At 44.3% G+C, this 21,527-nt stretch overlaps 1 protein-coding gene across 1 annotated transcript in view; it reads left to right on the top strand.

The window, feature by feature from the left end:
- Positions 1-1,074: 1,074 nt before the first annotated feature.
- Positions 1,075-21,527, top strand: part of LOC126278763 (odorant receptor 59a-like) — a 60,178-nt gene continuing 39,725 nt past the window's right edge. The window contains exons 1-2 of the mRNA XM_049979040.1: positions 1,075-1,329; positions 13,656-13,799. Coding sequence (XP_049834997.1) covers positions 1,075-1,329; positions 13,656-13,799 — 399 coding nt within the window. The remainder of the gene's footprint in view (positions 1,330-13,655; positions 13,800-21,527) is intronic.

Genomic DNA, 21,527 nt, shown 5'->3' with positions numbered 1-21,527 from the left:
TAAGAAGGTTGATGTGGGTGTACTTGGAGTAGGTACACGGAGATGAAGAGACAGGTTAAGAGCAGAGCTCCATCAAATTAGTCATCGGACTGAAGGCTGCAAGGTCTAAGTACCGGGTGATCAAAAAGTCTAGCAGGTGTTTATCAGCCAGGCTGGGGATGATGCGATTCTGTAACATATCGACGTACCTCTCATCCGTCACGGTAGCAGTTACAAAACAAGAATCACGCATTTCCTCGAAGAAAAAAAGCCCGATAACGGTAGATGTGGTAAATCCAACCAATACTGTGACTTTCTCGTCGTGCAATGGAGTTTCCAAGACAGTTCTAGGATTTTCGGTATCCCAAATATCGCAGTTGTGTTCATTGACAGATGGATTTTGTACGGGTGGCATCGGAGGGTATGCCTAAGTGCCAACCAAACAGTAGTGTATGGAATGCCGGTGCGACGTGCGACTGCACGAGCGCTGACTTCCCCTTGCTTAGACGAACCCACTACGGTCTCCATTTCTTCCTGAACTGCCTCAGCAGCATTACGCCTTGTACACGGTCGGCCACTACGGGGTCTATCGCCTGAACTACTCGTGGCTTCGAACTTCGAAATCATTCTCGCCACAGCTGCATTTGTCAACGGACCTTTACCCGTTCCAATGCCCTAACTACGGAGATAGGATCGTCACGCTGAACTAACACATTCCCCATTATGATAATACAGCTTCACTAAAAGCGCCTTTTCAGGTAATGTCAACATGCAGCGACTGCTGGCGCATCTGATTCTCTCTCTCTCATTACAGCTCCTTTTGTACACGATTGTCATGCGCAGTCACTGACGTTTTGCTGACCAGCGCTATCTGTTGGACATTTTGTGAACTTTTTTTTGTTCTAATAAAATCCCGTGTCATTCCAAGCATGTGTGTCACTTTTTAGCTTTCTATCTACATTATTCCGTGCTTTACTAAGTTTTCAAATTTATAGTGACTTTTTGATCTCCCGGTATATGGTGCTTCGTCAGTGACTTCCCTAGGTCCCTGTTCTGAACATGCAGGTCCTCTGGACAGACTGCTGGCAGTGTGCGATGTCGGACACGACCCTCCAAAGCGACGCGTTGCTGGGCCCCAGCGCGGCGGCGCTGTCTTGGTTGGGTCTCTGGAGACCTCCTGGTGGCCGCGAGCCGGGCTTCCGGCTGCTGGGAGCCGCCTTCGTCACCGCCGTCAACATCGCCATAAGCTTCAACTCGGGCTTGCAGATGTTCGTCGACACACCGGAGGACCCTGCAGCCTTCCGCGAGGTCTTCTTCCTCTGCTCCTGCTGCTTCTCTTGGACCGTTAGGGTGAGCATCTTCAGAGACGTGATTCTTTCGCGGTTGCGTGTCTGAATAAAACCTTCTCGGTTTTCAACCCGGGTGAATTCGAATAAAATTCTCGAGCTTTCAGTGGCTATCCCCGCCACCGTCGTCAGGGTAAATCTACTGATTGCCCGGGCTGGCACGATTCTCTGCTTACGTAGGTATGATTACGGCCGCTGGCATCTGGAATCGTCAAGTTGTTCCTTCATGTTCTAATGACAACATGCTTGTTGTACCACGATGAATGATATGAAATGATGGATGGCACAGCAACTGTCTCACCACTGTCTCCTGCAGTCGCGAATTTCTTCATGGGTCACTTTGAGGTTGTGATGTTGCATTCGTCTTGCTTCCCAAGGCTCATAGATGATACCTTCCTGATATGGCCTCAGGATGAAATTTTACTGTAGCAGTCCGGAGTGGCCGTGCGGTTCTAGACGGTACAGTCTGGAACCGAGCGACCGCTACGGTCGTAGGTTCGAATCCTGCCTCGGGCATGGATGTGTGTGATGTCCTTAGGTTAGTTAGGTTTAATTAGTTCTAAATTCTAGGCGGCTGATGACCTCAGAATTTATGTCGCATAGTGCTCAGACCCATTTGAACCATCACATGAACGCTGCCCATCCCAACATTAAATGTACCATCGAGATGGAGAATGACGACAAGCTGCCGTTCTTGGGTGCTTTAGTTGAGTGAAAAGGAAGAGGACGATTGGTTCAAATGGCTCTGAGCACTATGGGACTTAACTCCTGAGGTCATCAGTCCCCTAGAACTACTTAAACCTATCTAACCAAAAGACATCACACACATCCATGCCCGAGGCAGGATTTGAACCTGCGACCGTAGCGATCGCGCGGTTCCGGACTGTAGCGCCTAGAACGGCTCGGTCATTCAGGCCGGCAGGAAAGAGGTCGCCTTCATCATACAGTGCACAGGAATTTTTTTTATTCAAATTTGTGGTAAGTTCTTATGGGACCAAATTGCTGAGGTCATCGCTCCCTAGGCTTACACTCTACTTTATCTAAGTTACGCTAAGGACAACACACACGCACACACACACACACACACACACACCCATGATCGAGGGAGGACTCGGACCTGGACCTCCGATGGGGAGAGCCGAGCGATCATTGGCCAGGCGCCAGAGACCGCGTGGCTATCCCGCCCGGCAGTGTACAGGAATCCGACGCACACTGATCGATATTTGAATGCCGATAGTTTTCACTAGAATGTACACAAGAAAGCCGTCCCGAACACGTTAATACCCAGAACAGAGGTTATTTCTGATGACGACTACCTACAGTCTGCAGTGCAGCCATTGCGACACATGTTCAGAGATAATTGTCGTAGCAAAAGAGACATTGCAAACGCTTTCTGGTATCATTGAAGAAGGGCGCCTCGTGAATCAGCAGAAGAAGCCGGGGCGGCAGCTTTTCTGCCATACTGTTGGGCAACGAGCAGCAAGTGACGACGTGTACAGGAGAGGTATGGACTGAGACCAGTGTTCCGGCCAACTCCCAACATACGAGATACGTTGTGCCCTGTTAAAGATCACATAGCTGTTCGTGTTCTCGGTGTGTATGATGTCCCTTGCGAATGCGGCGACCACTGTATAATCCAGAAAATTCGCACAGTTGCAGAGCACTTAACCGAGCACAAGAGACAACCAAAAGGAGTTCAAGTGCCCATAGATGAGCATTGCTTGGAAAATGGACACAAAATACGTTTGAGAACTCAAGAGTCTTGGCTCATGGGCCAACATTATGAGATTCTGTTATAAAAAAGGCAACTGAGATTAGAATGGCCGGCTGGTGTGTCCTAGTGGTTCTAGGCGCTTCAGTCCGAGACCGCGCGTCCGCTACGGGTCGCAGGTTCGAATCCTGCCTCGGGCATGGACGTGTGTGACGTCCTTAGGTAACTAAGGTTTAAGTAGTTGTACGTTTTGGGGGACTGATGACCGCAGGTGTTATCTCAGAGCCATTTGAACCATTTTTTAGATTAGAATGAACAGGAACAATTTTACATACTGAGTAGGACATGGGGGCGGGCTTTGGATGTCGAAAGGAAGCAATGACAGATGCTTAACGCTTGTAGGGAGGCAGGAGGGGCAGTTGCAAGCGTGGCGCCGTCTCCTCGCGCCAACTGACGCCATTCGGTACAGCGGCGGACCTGAGCTGCTATGAGTTGCCCATGTCGCCTTCCGCGATTGCGGAGATGGCCATCAAAAGCCCGAGAATGTTATTCGAATTGTCGAGGCTTGAAAACTGAGACGATTTCATTCAGGTATGTGAGTGTCCCAATTTAAATTGTTCGTAACTGTAGCCCATGCCCATTTGTGTAATTTATCGGGTAGTTCTCTCGTGGAGGGCCTCACTCGTTTTCTTTCCACAACACAGATACCTTGTTTATATGATATTTCAGTTCGCTTTGATATTCTGATGAGTTTACTAGAAGTTGATCTACAGCACGGTCTTCAGCTTAAGAGTGCTGGTCACAGTGTCTCTCGTATCGTTAACGTACAGGCTGAAGAAAAATGCAACACCTGGCGGTCAGCATGTGACTCTTCATCCCAGCTGAAGACAATTGCCTGTACCCGGCAATAGGTTTAATAGAAATGCGATTAAAAATAGAGGCTGTGGCAACGCTGTAACTGAGCGCAGTGTGCCCAAGAACAGTTATCATGAACTATACACTGTGCCGGAGCTGTCTCATTAGCTCAGTGTGACGAGGGAATGCCGGAATTGCGTTCGCGACAAACGTTTTCTCTTCTTCAGTTGAAGCATTAAACTGTATCCAATTTACACCTCCATAATGTGTTCCTTCTGTTAGTATTACCTTTATCCAAGCAATAAGACTTAACATGAACTTGATATGCAAACTAATGCTATATTTTGTCCACGACACAAAGAAATCCAACAGAAAAAATAGTGGGTACACAACCATCGTTAGTATACAGTGAGGTACAAAAACACAATTAGTAGGCCATACCAGACTGCACATTACTCTATGCACAATACACTGAGAAGCAAAAGTCATGGTATATCGCCTAGTTTGGTGTCGGATATCCTTCTCCCCGACGTAATGCAGCAATTCGACGTGGCATGGACTCAACAAGTCGTTGGAAGACCCCGGCAGATACAGTGAACCTCGCTGTCTCTATAGCCGTCCATAACTGCGAAGGTGTCGCCGGAGAAAGGTCTTGTTCGTTAACTGACCTCTCTATTATGTCTCACAAATGTTCGACGGGATTCATGACGGTCGATCTGGGTGGCCAAATAATTCATTCAAATTGTCCAGAATCATCTTCAAACCGGTGGTGAACAATTTTGGCCCGGTGACTTGCCATCTTACAAATTTCGTCGCTGTTTGGCAACATGAAGTCCATGAATGGTTGCAAATGGTCTCAAAGTAACAGAACATCCAGAGTACCCAGTCAATTCCATGTAAATACAGCTCATACCATTATGGATCAATCACCAGCTTGCACAGTGTCCTTCTTTCAACTTGTGCTCATGGCTTCATATCGAATCTGACATGGCCACGGTTTTCCAGTCGCCTAGGAACCAACCGATACGGTTATGAGCCCAGGAGAGGCGCTGTAAGCGATGTCGCATTGTTAGCAAAGGCACTCGATTTAGTCGTCTGCTGCCATAGCCCATTAACGCCAAATGTAACAGTCCTATCCTATCAGATACGTTTGTCGTACGTCCCACATTGATTTCTGCGGTTATTTCTCGCAGTGTTGTTTGTCTGTGAACGCGGACACATTTACGCAAACGCCGATCCTCCAGGTTGTTAAGGCCGTCGGCCACTGTGTTTTCCGTTGTGAGAGGTACTGCCCGAAATGTTGTATTTGAGACACGCTCATGACGTTGTGGATCGCGGGATACTGAATTCCCTGACGATTTCCGAAATGAAATGTTCAATTCCTTGTTCAAAGTCTGTCAATTCTCGTCATGCCGCCGTAACCACGTAGGAAACATTTCCACCTGAGTATTCAATGACAGCTCCATGAATGCACTGCCCTTTTATACCTTGCGTACGCGTCATTACCGCCATCTGTGTATCCGCACATCGGCTATGCCATGATTTTGTCACCTCGGTCTGATCCCTTACGATACGTGTGACGTCCAAGCTCATCTTCACAGGTCCGGGACGTACACGTATGACTAAAGTTCTCTTTAGAGAAGATGTTCAATGTAACCACCTTGCTTCTGCAAGCACTTAGTCACTTACTGAATCATACTTTTCTGGGCCCTTGGCAATATACCAGCATTCACCATTTCGTAAGCAGGAAAGACGCAAGCTAATAGGTCGTGTACATCGGTGGAGTACTGTAAACTTGCTCCTTTAAATGACCACACAAATAAAAATATAATGGATTAAGGTCTGAGTAATGTAGAGGCCAGGACGTTGGACCTAGGCGACCATTCCAGTTTTCTGGAAACAATTCATTTAAACAATTACGGGTAAGGGCCCGAAAGCACTCCTCTCACGATTTCACTCCACAGTTTTATGCCAAAGCATCCCTGGATGCCTGTCGTGGAGGTAGGAAGTCCATTTCACGTTATTTTTTTTTTAATTGTTACCTTCTATTTGGTGCAAAACCATTCAAACAACTGCACTTATCACATAGAGTCTAGTGTTAATATGTAATGATAGGGATGCCGTTCATCTTCGTGCAACACTTCAACAGCCAGTCTTTCAGATATATGGAATGCCTTCAATATCATGGGTACTTCACTAGGGTGACTGATGAACGGTTACAAGAATCATGTCCAGTGTTTGTGGAGAACGTCCAGTCTTTGGACGGCTCCCGCAAGTTACTTGCTGACGAAGATTACCGGTTTCCCGAAGGTATTGATCTAGATGACGAGAAATATTTTTCGGGACGCATCCAGCACCAAAAACATATCGATGATTTCAGCATTTGTTTACTCTATCGGGAAGCTGCCCCACATGACCTCGACAGGACCAGTTATCGCTGTGCACTGCATGGTTATCAGACATATTCATGCAGTTTAATGGATCCCACATTCATGTGATAGGCTATTAATGTAACAAAATTATGCCCTGCTCATAAACACCGATCGGGATTAGCCGAGGGGTCTGGGAGCAGCAGTCATGGACTGAGCGGCTGGTCTCGGTGGAGATTCGAGTCCTCCCTCGGGCATAGATGTGTGTGTTTGTCCTTCGGATAATTTAGGTTAAGTAGTGTGTAAGCTTAGGGACTGATGACCTTAGCAGCTAAGTCCAATAAAATCTCACACACATTTGAACATTTTTGCTCATAAAAGACAAGAACTAAGGAACAGGACAGATGAACTAGCAGTTTGGTCCCTTCCCTCCGCCACCCCCTTTTTCTTCAACCTGCCAACCAAGCAACTAAGGAACGGACGTCTAAAAAATATAAGAAGGAACCTAGAGGACTCGAAATATGGTGTATGTGGGTTTGAGGTTCCAAAAATCTGTCCAGGTTTGTTTCTTTTTTCATCTACGATGTTTTTTGTACCCACTGGACACAGACGATTATTTTCTATTGGATTTATTTTGGCACTGGACGAAACAAATTGGTTGTTTACGTCTTATCAAGTTCATGTTAAGTCTTAATGTTTAAATAAAGGTAACAATAACAGAAGGAAAGACACAAGATATATATTGGATACAATTTGATGATTTAAATGAAAAAAAGAATGTTTGGAGCGTACTCGATTCGAACATCGGCGAGTCTTCATATTGTTCACTACAACTTTGTCTCGTGTCACTGAGCTATCTGTAGAGGGGCCGGAAAGGACGGACACAGTCAGAGCTTCAGTCTAGGTGGAGACGACGTAGGCAGGAGTCGATTTCGTAGTGAAAAAGAAGAAAAAAATCATTTCCAGTCCTGGCCATCAACAATTTTTAAGAGAATAGGGCCATGAAAATAAAATAAACTGTCTAACAATATACCAGATATGCCGGCCGTTGTGGCCTATCGGTTCTAGGCACTTCGATCTGGAGCCTCGCGACCGCTGAGGTCGCAGGTTCGAAACCTGCCTCGGGCATGGATGTGTGTGGTGTCCTTACGTTAGTTAGGTTTAAGTAGTTCTAAGTTCTAGAGGACCGATGACCTCAGATGTTAAGTCCCATAGTGCTCAGAGACATTTGAACAATTTTGAACACCTGATAAGGGACCATGAGGAAAACACCATGAGTGCCACTTAACAAAACGCCCTTTCTTGATTTTTTTTCGAATTTAACCACAAGCATGGTAACAAGAATGAAACATACGAACAGGAAAGGGATTCCACACTTCATCGAAGTCCTTCACCTCCAAAAATCAGGTACAGTATATTTGCAAAACGCTCACGACAGTGTGGCATCTTTTACTATGTCTAACGCGCCGTAATCATATATTGGTAAAAGGCACTAATGTCGGTGTCATACCAGCACGCCATCACGTAATGAACATAATGTCCGACAAGCCACCTAAGTGTATTGTTCTTCGTTCTGGGAAAGAGGGTTGAAACCCGGCGCAGGAGAATCTCACTGGAGACTGCCGCTTCCGTCGTCCTGGAAAGGAAGGAAAATTGTCGGTGGAGGTAACTCCAATGTCTGTGTCCGCAGGCGACCAACCAATGAAGTAATGTATCCGTTTCACGGCAACGACTGCATCGGTGTGTCTGACAAAGGTCAGTGCCAAAAATTCGAACTTTCGTGGGGACAAGGTAACGAACGATTTCGTACTACGAAGACAACACTTCCATCCGAAATATAGTTATGCTGGAACTGAAGCAAACAACCTTCCAGTCTGTCGCTGGCGATAGGGAGTCCACAGAAGAAGCGAGATTTGGAAACGTCCAGCTACATACCAGCATTTTGAAAGGGAAAGAATATCAAACATTAAATAACTGAAATAAAGAAAAAATTCACCTTTTGTAAGTAAGCTGTTTAGGTTTTTTATGTTGGTAACGCCACGTAGCGCTTTGTAAGATAATCACTGGCTGTGCTGTGTGCAGTCAGTGGCTGGTTGGCATTGTTGTAATACTCGCCATTGTAGTGTTGGGCAGTTGGCTGTTAACAGCGCGTAGCGTTGTGCAGTTGGAGGTGAGCCGCCAGCAGTGGTGGATGTGGGGAGAGAAATGGCGGGGTTTTGAAATTTGTAAGACTGGCACTGCTATATATATTATGACTTTTGATGATATTAAGGTAAATACATTGTTTGTTCTCTATTAAAATCTTTCATTTGCTAACTATGCCTATCAGTAGTTAGTGCCTCCCGTAGTTTGAATCTTTTATTTAGCTGGCAGTAGTGGCGCTCACTGTATTGCAGTAGTTCGAGTAACGAAGATTTTTGTGAGGTAAGCAATTTGTGAAACGTATAGGTTAAACTTAGTCAGGGCCATTTTTTTGTAGGGATTTTTGAAAGTCAGATTGCGTTGCGCTAAAAATATTGTGTGCCAGTTTAAGCACAGTCTTGTATAATTGTTCTAAGGGGACGTTTCACTTTATGTCTTAATTTATTATTTATTCTACCAGAATCTGTTGGAGAGGTTAAGCTCGTAGGTCGGAGACGGGCAAAGAAGGCCAGCTGTAAGTGATTGAGTTACGCATAGACACGTTAAAACATTGCGTCGAAGAAATAAAACGAAAGCCTTGACCTGAACATAAGGGAGGCCCAGACTTCCCCATCAGCCGGGATCTCGCTATAACCTTATAGCGCACACGTAAAACAGATCTTCGCCAGATAAACTTGCCGATAATCGTTGTAGCTTCGTGACATCATCGCAGGAAGGGGAAGAATTTGGCCAAGAAAACAGGCTTTGCTCTACACATAAGTTTGCAAGGTCCGAACTTTCTGAAGTAACGACTGGGAACGAAGATCGTGTTCAACTATCGCTCCTTGAATTTCCAGTTTAGCACAGCCATGTTCATCGGACAACTATCAGTTATAACGCCCAACGAACGATGGCAACAGCCACAGCCCATGGAATCTCAACCGTATTAAATCGTCGCAAACTGCGTAACAGATGTTTCCAGTCGTTAATGTCGTAAGACGCTAAATTGCTTCCAAAAGGTCCTTGAGTTTCGATAAGCCGGCATGAATACAAAGATGTACCATAACGTCATCAGCATAATCGCGAAATATGACTAGCCACGCAGTCGAGCAGCTATGTAGGTAAGAGGGGTTCCAGAAATAAGACCAATAATGACACTGAAATGAGACTCCCCTACAGGACACCTCGGCGCTCTTCTGTGGGGGGAGTAAGAAGATCATTCACGTCAACGGACGCCTGAGTACACTAACAAGAGAGGTGAAGATCAGTCGTGCGGCATCATAAAACCAAGAGCCGTCAACACTCGCAACAGAAAATCATGATTAACGAGGACAAATGTGTGATTAAAATCAATAAAAAGTAAATCTGCTTACACAGGAACAGTGGAAGTAGTCGAGGTGAGATCACGACGTGCAGATGCGGGAGTCAGGAGAGTACGATCCGGGAGACAATTTCGACAACGCGCGACAATGTCAGCAAGCAAAACCGACAAACGGCTCTCTATCGCCCGAGCTCCGATTTTATAATCAAAATTGAGAGGCGCTGTAGATTCGTCCTGAGCCACGGATAGACGTCTTGTTCTTTTGGGAATTGAAACAATTTTTACGAACTTAAAGCAGGGCGGTACGTGTACTCCTTTCACTTCACCATTCACCATAGATGATATTGTGTCTCCTATCAGAGGCCGAAACCAAAGAATAAATTCTAAGTGGTCTAGGCAACATTTGGATACCCAGTAGAGCATGTTGGGTTACAACAGCGGTATGTGGACGTACGTTATCCTGTTGGAAAAAAAAACTCTCTAATACTGTTCATGAATGGCAACACGTGAGGTTGAGTCGTCAGACTGTCGTAAAAATTTACAGCCAAGGTGCGTGGGATAAACACAAGATATCTTCTGCCGTCATACGAAATCGCACCTCAGACTTTAACTCTAGGGACTAGTCCAGACTATCTAAGCTGCAGACGGATGGCTGCAGGCGCTTACCCGGCCCTCTAACCAACAAACGGACATCACTGGCACCTATGCAGAACCAACTTTTATCAGAAAACACAACAGACCTCCACTCTGCCGTGAACTCTCACTCGCCGCCACCTAAATCGCCATAGGTGGTGGTTTGAGGTCAATGGAGAGCACGTTGTTTGGCGTATGGTACGTGGCTCTCCTCGAAGTAGCCGATATGCAACAGTTCATTACGTCACTATGGTGCCAAAAGATGCTCGAACTGCTACTGCGAAAGTGGTACGACACGCCACAGCCATATACCTACATCTACATACATACTCCATAATCCACGATATGGTGCGAGGCGGAGGGTACCTCGTACCACAACTAGCATCTTCTCTCCCTGTTCCACTCCCAAACAGAAGGAGGGAAAAATGACTGCCTATATGCCTCTGTACGAGCTCTAATCTCTGTTATCTTATCTTTTTGTTCCGCGAAATATAAGTTGGCGGCAGTAAAATTGTACTGCAGTCAGTCTCAAATGCTGGTTCTCAAAATTTCTTCACTATCGATTCACGAAAAGAACGCCTCCTTTCCACCCGAGTTGCTGAAGCATTTCCGTAACACTCGCGTGATGATGAAACCTACCAGTAACAAATCTAGCAGCCTGCCTCTGAATTGCTTCTGTGTCCTCCCTCAATACGACCTGATAGGGATCCGAAACAATCTAGCAGTACTCAAGAATAGGTCGTATTCGGATTTTACAAGCGGTCTCCTTTACAGATGAACCACATCTTCCCAAAATTCTACCAATGAACCGAAAACGGCTGTCTGCCTTCCCCACAACTGCCATTACATGCGTGTCCCACTTCATATCGCTCTGCAATGTTACGCTCAAATATTTAATCGACGTGACTGTGTCAAGCGCTAAACTACTAATGGAGTATCCAAGCATTACAGGATTTTTTCCCTATTCATCTGCATTAATTTACATTTATATATATATATATATATATATATATATATATATATATATATATATATATATATATATATATAGAGTTAGCTGCCATTCTATCCACCCTATCCAAAATATAATTTATGTAGATAGAAAACAACAGCGGACCTACCAAACTTCCCTGGCGCACTCCAGATGATACCCTCACCTCCGATTAAGGTATCATCTGGAGTGCCCCAGGGAAGTGTGTTAAGTCCGCTGTTGTTTTCTATCTACATAAATGATCTTTTGGATAGGGTGCATAGCAATGTGCAGACGATGAAGAGGACGGTCTGTAGTGGCTGTCCACAGCCTGGACTTCTTGCGACTGTATCTGTCCGTGCCATCACTGCTAGCAATCATGTACAATGGCTACATTCTTGCCAAGTCTTTCTGCAGTATCATGGAAACAACATCCAACTTCCCGTAGGCCTACTACTCGACCTCAGTAAGCTGTTGATAATGTCGTCTTCGCCGTATTAACGGATTTCTTGACTAGTATCAACTCACCACGTCCAGACTCAAAGGCAACTAACGCCCACGACCATTACGGGGTGTATTTAAAGCAAACCTGAATTGTATCCACGTAGTGGCGCTATTAGCGCTACTCATATGCGAATGCCACAAAATTTGAACAGATATCATCTTTCAAATGCAGAAACGCGTCTGCAAGCTTTCGTTTATGTCGCAAAATTCTTTCTTGGCGTCAGGATTTTTTCCCGTCGGTGAAATACTTTCCCACAATGGCGAAGGATTTTGCGGAATGTTACATCCCGTTTAACCGAGCCAAGGAGAGCTCTGATCTTGTATTAAAAAACTGAAAACGCTTCTCGATTGCGAAAAAAGTGTTAACCCAGGATTCGGCTTAGATAACTACACCTTCTTCAGAACAACAATAAAACCCACAAGTGTCTAGGAAGACCTTTGTCAATGATTAAAAGAACAACATAGCTGTACATTTATAAACGAAGAAGAATAGGGCAACACGAACAGTACATATGTACAAAGTCGAAACCACTACTTAACGAAATGGTGTACGCTCCACCTCACAACGGCCTATGTTCGATGGGCCATGACCCGTCACAAACTTCAACTACAAACGGTCGCTCTCTTACAGACCTGACCCGCTATCTATGCACATTCGCAAGACAAGGGAAGTTACTTGAATGCGCATGCCCATACAAATACGAGAAAGTTTATACATGGGTCGGGGCTAAATAGCCCATATATTCCCAACCGTGGATCAACGTACATCAAAAAATAAAATGGATACAACAAGAGACAAGCTAAATAGGAGATAAAACATAACCGCAAAAAGTTGCTTACGCTAGTAAAGAAAATTACATGTGAAGCTACGTATGACAACAGGAGGAACTATTAAAAACTGTACCTAGAGCCAGTAGGGGGGGGGGGGGGGGGGCTGAGGGGACGTAATCTAAAGAAGTCATGGTAATGAAGATATGGGGATAAAACGTAAGGCGTTCAACGGGCTGAAGTCACCTTCATTGTAAAAGGAAAATGAGGATAAAAAGAAATAAGATGAACAGCTTGAACAACCGCGCTCGCCAAACAGCGCGCCCATGTGATAGTCCCCAGATCATCAGATTTACAAGTATACAGGTTCTAAAATTTTCTATTTCTTAGTAGGAGTTGGTCATTGAGGATATTGTCTTTAACATGTTGCAGATGATTAAAGATCTGCATTTCTTCCAAAACATCCAGTTTTAAGCCCTTAACCTCGGCATGAAGTAACTCGATATTAACTGAAGGGCTCGGCGCATGAGCCGTCTGCACAAGGTTGTTCCGCATAAGTAGAGCCCTTAGTACCGTCGCCGCTTCTAGTAGGAATATGCTCTTTATACCTGAGACCCAGATCTCGCCCCGTCTGCCCGATGTCAAATTTTGGACAATCCCCGCATGTAATTTTGTAGACTCCTCATTGGGAAAGTTTCTCGCTCTTACTCAGCAAGGAGTGAATTAAATTCCTATGTAAACTATTATCAGTAGAATAGGCGACTCTGAAACTATGGGCTCTGAGTAAACGCCCCAATTTGTAACTAATATTGCCTATGTAAGGGATAGATTTCGTTGCCACCTGTTTGTCATCTAACGCATCACCTAAGGTGGAAGACGTAATATTATTTTTATTATTATTTTTATTACTATTTTTATTATTATTTTTATTATTTTTTATTATTATTTTTATTATTAATATACATTTGTATTACCAACTGTCTTCGTTTTTTAATATATTAACCAACGATTGCTGACGCGCTGCGGTGTTGAAGGCTCTGATCTTGGCCTGACACGCTGTTGTGAATTATGCTGGCAGGTGGTGACGTTCATGCTGCACCGGAAGCGACTGCAGCGGATGGTTCTGAGTCTGCTGGACGCCAGGGAGCGGTTCCCCGACTATGGAACAGGCGTCCGCGAGAAGTACAGCAGGACCGCCGACAGAGTGTGGAAACTCTGGCTGGTCAGTTCTCTCATACAGTGACAGCCAGTCTGTGCTCAGAGGTCGGACAGAATTGTCATGCCTGCATGGGAACCGACACGAGACCTCCCAGTACACTCCACATAATATTTTACGCTACTGTACACTCCTTTTTAAACTGATATACCACTTTTCCATCACCGTACATTATTAAACTTTTTCTTATTTTGATGATACTATGACATAAATGGTCGCAAATTTACACTCTAAAACAAAAACAAAAATAAGAGAAAAACACCTTCACAAATTGGGCAACTGAATATCTCGTTGGTTCCCTTCTAGCCCTTGTGCAATTAGTTATTTGGCTTGGCAGTGGTTGACAGAGCTGTTGTGTCATCCTGACTGATATCTTTCAGAATTACTTCCAGTTAGGACGTTAGACCTTCAAAATCCCGAGATGGTAGGACGGCTCTACCATCAGTGCTCCAAATGTTCTAAGCTATGGAGAGATATGGCGAGGTACGGTTTAGCGAGTTCGAAGACGTAAGGGCCGACCATCAGGAGTGATTGTCTAGGGCGCCATTTGTTTTCACAGCAGACGCCTTTAGTGGTAGTCCGCAGCACCTTCACAGCACAGCCGTACGTCGACTATATTCTGCGTCCCGTTCTGCTGGCCTTCATGGCAACCCATGTCGGTTTAAATTTCAGCAGGGTAATGCCAGCCGCAAACAGCCAGAGTTTTTACTGCTTGTCTCCGTTCTTGGGCCACCTTACCTCGGTCAGCAAGTTTGCTGAAGCTCTCCACAATTGGGAAAGATTGAAGCATTATGGCCAGACTACTTACAGCGCGAGTTGAGCAGAGTTTGGCACGATACACTGAGGAGGACATCCGAAAACGCTATCAATTAACACCAAGACGAGTAGCTACTTGCATAAGGGCCAGACGAAGACCAACGCTTTACTGCTTGCTCTATTTATGAATCTGTTTCTCTTCAATAAATAATCCAATTTTTCTAAAAGTGTGATCATTTGTTTGTCTGTAGATGTACATGACATATGGTGCGCTGTGTCACATTTTTCCTCTACAATGTGTTTTGAAGTTAGGTTTGTCACTGTCACTTAACGCGATTAATTTTAACAAAAATAATGCTGATGGTAGACGGTGATGACATCAAGTGGTAAAAATACTCGGAGAAATATTACTTTGTAGCTCCACTTTTTTCCCTTTATCCACTCATTTGAGAGAGATCAGAGATTGATATTTCTGCGAAAGCAAAATGATTCCATCCTTAGTGAGCTTGTCATTTTTCTCCGCCTCACTTTTCACCTTCTCATTCTGCAGACATCATCAGAGTCTACATAAACTCAGACAGCAATTTCAAGCTTAAGCAAGCTCAGACCGATTGCAGACTGTGATGCTACGAAAAGGAACTTTGTGAACGAAACATACTAACGTTTCCTTATTAAAACCCTACTTTCCTTCCAGTATCACGTCCCACAGTTGTGCAGAATTGCCTCTTTCTTGCTTACGTTACATCAGAACCTACCACATTGCCTGACAGAAAAAGTGAACCGTGAAGATGGAAAAGAGTAAGCAAAATGGAACTTCACGTGTTGAGAGAATATGTGATGTTACTGCAATTATTACAAGGTGAAGTCAGGTTGGCAGTATGTGCCCGCTTATCAGTAATGACGTTGCAGGCACTCTCTCCGGGATGCATGCACTGATTTCACTGGAAAGCATGTCATCAAGCCATTGTGTCCACTCCTGAGGCAAACGGGCCCACCACTATTGTAATTAGCCCTTGATGTTCTTGATTCTGGCACTGGGACGTCTGAAATAGTTCCACACTTGCTCTATCAGGGACGCATGTGGAGATCTTACTAGCCACCGGAGACCTCCATTACATGCAGACAGTTCATATAAACATGTGTAGACGCGTCTTTTGCTGTTGGAAAATGGCACCAAGAGACTGTCACACGAGAGGTAGCACATGAGGATGCAGGATACCGCTGACGCACCGTGTGCCATTCGATTTCCAACAGTCACTACCAGCCAGTACCAGAGATCACACTGCTGGCTCCCTACGCCGTGACATTAGGAGTAACACCGCTGTACCCTTGAAAACCACGGGAAGAATAAGATTTCTCCCCAGGTCCCCGTCATACGCAACAACGATGGTCATCCGGGGTAGTCCAGGACAGCGATTCATCGCTAAACATGATGCGACTATTTGCATCATCAGTCCATGAATCTCTGTTACAGAACCACTCCAAGCGTAATTTGCCTTAAGTGCAGCCTACACATGGTACGGTAATTCCCTCGGCCGACTGCAGAATGACAGAGATCGTGGCAGAAGATACATTTCTTGTTCTCGGATGGTGAGTGCAGGTTAAGATGTCATTGGGGCTCAATACGGCAATCCTCCCTTGTCTTAATCAGACGGGGTCGACCCGAACCTTGATGACGAGTATGCCTGCTTTTAGAATCTGCTGCAGATCCTCACTATTCTGAATACAGAACGATTCGTCCATCCGGAAAAATGGAGACTGAGACGAGGTACATTCAAACGCGGTTATGTGATGATAACATTGTCTCATACCAATGAGCGTCATATCTAGGTCTTTCGGTGATCACTCAACATCTGCCGCAGCTCAGGCTCTTTATATACCCTGCCAGGCGTGGCAATAACCTAAACATGAACACACTATTGCACTCTTATGGCTGTTCTGTCACAAAGAAATCATTTACGTACCGGCAAATAGTATCTACACTACTGGCAATTAAAATTGCTACACCACGAAGATGACGTGCTACAGACGCGAAATTTAACCGACAGGAAGAAGATACTGTGATAGGCAAATGATTAGCTTTTCAGAGCAATCACCCTTCATTAGATCCCTACGAAACCCTACATTTCAGCAGGATAATGCACGACCCCGTGTTGCAGTTCCTGTACGGGCCTTGCTGGATGCAGAAAATGTTCGACTGCTGCCCTGGCCAGCACATTCTCCAGATGATGAACTGTGGTATCGTGTTGAAGCTGCATGGGCAGCTGTACGTCTACACGCCATCCAAGCTCTGTTTGACACAACGCCCAGGCGTATCATGGCCGTTCTTTCTGCCAGAAGTGGTTGTTCTGGGTACTGATTTCTCAGGATCTATGCATCAAAATTTCGTGAAAATGTAATCACATGTTAGTTGTAGTAAAATATATTTGTCCAATGAATACCCGTTTATCATCTGCATTTCTTCTTGGTGTAGCAATTTTAATGGCCAGTAGTATACGTTGACGACATTAAACTCATACCAGACTACATCTTCTGGGTACTTCACTTTGTTTGTCAGACAGTGTAATTTCATTTCCCTACCCGCTGTGCTGTCAGTGCTTCCCTCAGGGATCCGTTATGGTAGTGCTGATTCCTTCTGACTCGGTTTAATTACGGATTTGCTCTCTGGAGTATGTCGTGGTCTATGTGGACTTTTTCTGTATCACACTGTCGCCTACTTCATACTGAACACAATATGAGACTGGGTCAGTCTTGATCATTAATATTTATTTGACCATTGTCTTATGTCCTATGCGCGGAGAAGTTCATGATTGGTCCATCAGAATGTTTACTGAGATTAGAAAATATGAGGCCCGAGGAAACTGCTAAGATTCAACACCACAAACGGAAATGAATCTAGCAGAGGAGACAAGGAGAGAATTAAGCTAAATGTTTTGTGTTCATCAGATGATGTCCTCGTTATTGATGGAAAAAGCATTTTATACTCCGGACATCTGCAGCTGCTGAAAGGCATGATGTTAAGAAGAATTCCTTTGAGAATTAGTAAAATTGTTGTTTTATTGATACGTAACCGGATTCGCGGCCTAAAGCAGCATTATCAGGCCCAACAATGTTCAAAGTTCGTCTAAGAACTGTGATTCACCTGAATCTTCCTGACAGATTAAAAGTATGTGCCAGACCGGGACTCAAACTCGCGACCTTTGCCTTTCACGGGCAAGTGCTCTACCATCTGAGCTACCCAAGCACGACTAACGACCAGTCCTCACAGCTTCCGTTCCCACAGTACCTACCTTCCAAACTTCAGAGAAGCTTTCCTGCGAAACTTACAGAAGTAACACTCTTGGAAGAAAGGACATTGCGGAGACATGGGCTTTGCCATAGCTTGGGGTGTGTTTCCAGAATGAAATTTTCACTCTGCAACGGAGTGTGAGCTGACACGAAACAGAGTAGTATATCTTGTCTAGGAGCTATCGTTACACCTATAACATTTTAACATTGTTGCAACTGATGATACGGCTTTGGCTACGAAACCGACTGTGTTTCAATAAAACGACAATTTTTCCAACTGTCATCGGAATTAATTTCAACGTCGGGTTATTCATGGGCTTCTAGACAACGAGTTGGAATTTGGGGAAACAGCTAAGAGGAAAGAAGCCGTTGAGTCATTCGTGTCACATTGATGTAGGCCGTGTCAGTGGTGTTGGGAATTGAGGGAGTCACCTGCACATCATCTCGCTTGGAGTAAACAGATGACGATAACAGTTACGTTTCAGTTATGTGAGCTGCAATAGAGCACACACAGTAGTTTCAAATGCGCGAGTCCCTGTTTCTAAAGCGTTAGCTCACAAGTATGTATCACACGTTTCCAGATACGTAATTTAGTAGTAGGTTTTTTTTTATTTTTTTTAAAGGTAGGAATATTTTGAGATGTCAAAATATCTGCATGTATCTAGTATAAAACAGATGCCCTCATCAGCAAATTTTAAAATCACTACTGCTCCTGGGTTGCAGGTTTACGGCATCATATGTCTGACTTGATTTGAAATATCTGAAAAACAAATTCAAATTTTGCGTAATGTTTGTTGACAATCATTCAATAACAGTCAGTATTATACTGTTCCACTTCAGCATGGTATTGGCACTGTTGCCGTCATCGTCTTTCCAGTATGTTTCAGAGGATTAACTTGTAATTCATGGACTCTCCCATGCTGCTGGTCCTGTTTGCATGAAAAATCATGTTAATGGCATGCTGCTTAAAAGCGTTTGACGCTGAAATAGAAAGGAGCTAAAATCACACAAACGTGAAATCATTACACAAATTTCAAAATCACACACGCACCCAGACACAGAGGCGACAATTAAAAATGCAAACGTCACTACAGATATTCGGATTTACGGTGTGCCATGTTCGATATGCCTGCCATCATCGGCGATGATGTGGCGCAAACGGATAGCAAAATTCTGCATGACCTGCTGAAATGTCGGGACATTGATGCTGTCCATGACCTGAATGGCTGTTTTCACCTCAGCAATGGTTTTGGAGTTATTGCTGTACACCATGTCTTTAATATGGCCCCACAAAAAGCACTCGCATGTGTTCAAATTCGGAGACTATGGTGGCCTATCGAGGCCCATACCGGTGGCCTCTGGGTACCATAGAGCCAGAATGCGGTACCCAAATTGGTCCTCCAGGATATCAAACACTCTCCTGCTTAGATGGGGTCGAGCCCTGACTTGCATGAATCACATCTTGTCGAAATCAGGGTCGCTTTGAATAATGGGAACTAAATCATCTTCCAAAGTCTTCACGTACCGTTCGGTAGTCACCGTTTCACCGTTCCATCAAGAAATATCGCACCGATTATTCCGTGACTGGACATGGCACACCACATAGTCACTTACTGAAGGTGAAGAGGCTTCTCGATCGCGTAATGTGGATTCTCGGTCCTCAAAATGCGCCGGTTTTGCTTATTAACAAACCTATCCAAATGAAAGTGGGCTTTCTCGGTAAGCCAAACCATACAATACATAGTAACCCCCATCATTCCCCGCCGCCGACCGTGCAGTTTGAACATCCTAACGCAAACCGTTCAGAAGTTATGACGATTATATTTCACATCGTTCAATAATTGTCACCCTGTATGTGTGTATGTATTATTATTATTATTATTATTATTATTATTATTTGCGTCAAGACTCTGTAGGATCATGCAAATCATTCGGCCTCATTTGAGCTTTATTTCTCATCTTCCACGATTCTCTCATTTTTTTCTCTATGGAGTCTCCATCTTCAGTCCAGTTTCTCCCTGGCTTCGTTGGGACTTCATTCTCTGGCCTCACATTCCACTTGGTTATCTTGTCCCTGTATACATTTCTGTCATCAATTTCTATTGGATCGATTTTTGATGGTTCCAGGTCCAAGTATGACTTGTGTGATCCACGGTGTTGCTGGTTTAACCCCTTGTGTGTATGTTATAATTCTTTCGGTGAGTTATTTTGGTGATACCCTGATGATGTGCCCACAGAACTCAACCTTCTCTTTCCGACACTTGCTGCTATGTCTGACATCTTCTCTGCAGTTTTCCTAGAGTGTAATCTGTATCCCTCTTCTGTCAGCTTTGGGCCGAGAATTTTCGTCATGATTTTCCTATCTTCCTTTAGTATGTTTTCGAATTCACTTTTCTTGTGGAGTGTTAGCGTCCCAGTTGCATACAGTATTCCAGGCTTGATTACTGTGTTGTAGTGTCTGACTTTTGTGTGAATGGACATGCTCTTTTTATTATATACGTGCTGTGTCTTGCCGAACGATCTTTTCATTTTCTTTTTGTCGAATCTTCTTTGCGATATTTTCTCCTCCTGTAGGTTCAAGGAGTTCACCTAGATACTTGAAGTGTGCAACTCTGTTTATTTTGCCATATTTTGTGTTTGATTTTGTTACGGTTAATTTTGAACAGAAAAATTCAGACTTCTCGATGAGAATTGCAGCCCAACTTTTTACGCGCATTCTTTTAGTCCCTCAGTTGATGGTTGTTGTTGCTTCCTTGTCTGAGAGTACGACAAGGGCGTCTGCGAAAGCTAGGTTTGATATTTCTATTTTGTATCGGCATCTATCTAGCTCTGTTTGTTTCCAATGTCCTTGAGTTTTCAGTTCTTTTTCCTATTCCATCATTACTTTGTCCACGACTACAGAGAATAATAGTGGGAATAATCTCTCGCCTTGGTGTCCTTGTTTTGATCATGAGGGGATCAGAGATTTCACCCATGAATTTAAATTTCCTTGTTGTGTCAGCTAATATCTGTCTGATTATCTGATTACTCATACTGTTTCTGGTTCGAGTCCCTGTTATTATAAAACACTGAACAAGGATCGTCGGTCAACAGAATAATTCGCTTCCTTGAAATCTATGAAGGTGCAAACGACTGGTGCATTCATGATGCCCTTGTATTTTAGTATTGTTTTCAGAATGAGGATTTGTTCTGTCATGAATGACCGAGGCGAGAGCCATGATGGTATTCACCGATTTTGTGTTTTAACTGTTCTTGTATTCTCTGGAGTAAGCATGGTGAGAAAATTTTGTAGGTAACTTGTAGCAGGGAGATACCTCTGTAGTTGTTCACTTTCAGGTCCTATCTCTTTGCTTGTGCGGTGGAGGGGTAAGTGCACATTTCCAATCGTCAGGAAGTTTTTCTATTTGCCAGATGGTAGAGATTATTTGCGTAAGCCTCTGTAGTGACTTTGGTCCAAGGTTCTTCAGTAATTGTGGAATGATGCCGTCTTCAACAGATGTTCTGCTGTTTTTTAGTTTGAGTGTGTGTTTGTTGATCTTTTCACAAGTTGGTGGGAGTGACTCTGGTTGGGTGGAGGTACAGTTCTGTACTGGAAATCTTGTTACAGGTTCAGGGCAGTTAAGGAGACCGGAGAAATAACGTGCCAATTCTTGACAATTCTCTTGGTTAGTTACTGCTAGTTTTCCATCT

The sequence above is a fragment of the Schistocerca gregaria genome, chromosome 6 (genome assembly GCF_023897955.1).
Source record: "Schistocerca gregaria isolate iqSchGreg1 chromosome 6, iqSchGreg1.2, whole genome shotgun sequence".
NCBI classification, from domain to species: Eukaryota; Metazoa; Arthropoda; class Insecta; order Orthoptera; family Acrididae; genus Schistocerca; species Schistocerca gregaria.
Note: the sequence above shows the minus strand (reverse complement) of the source record. Positions and strands in the feature narration are given on the sequence as shown.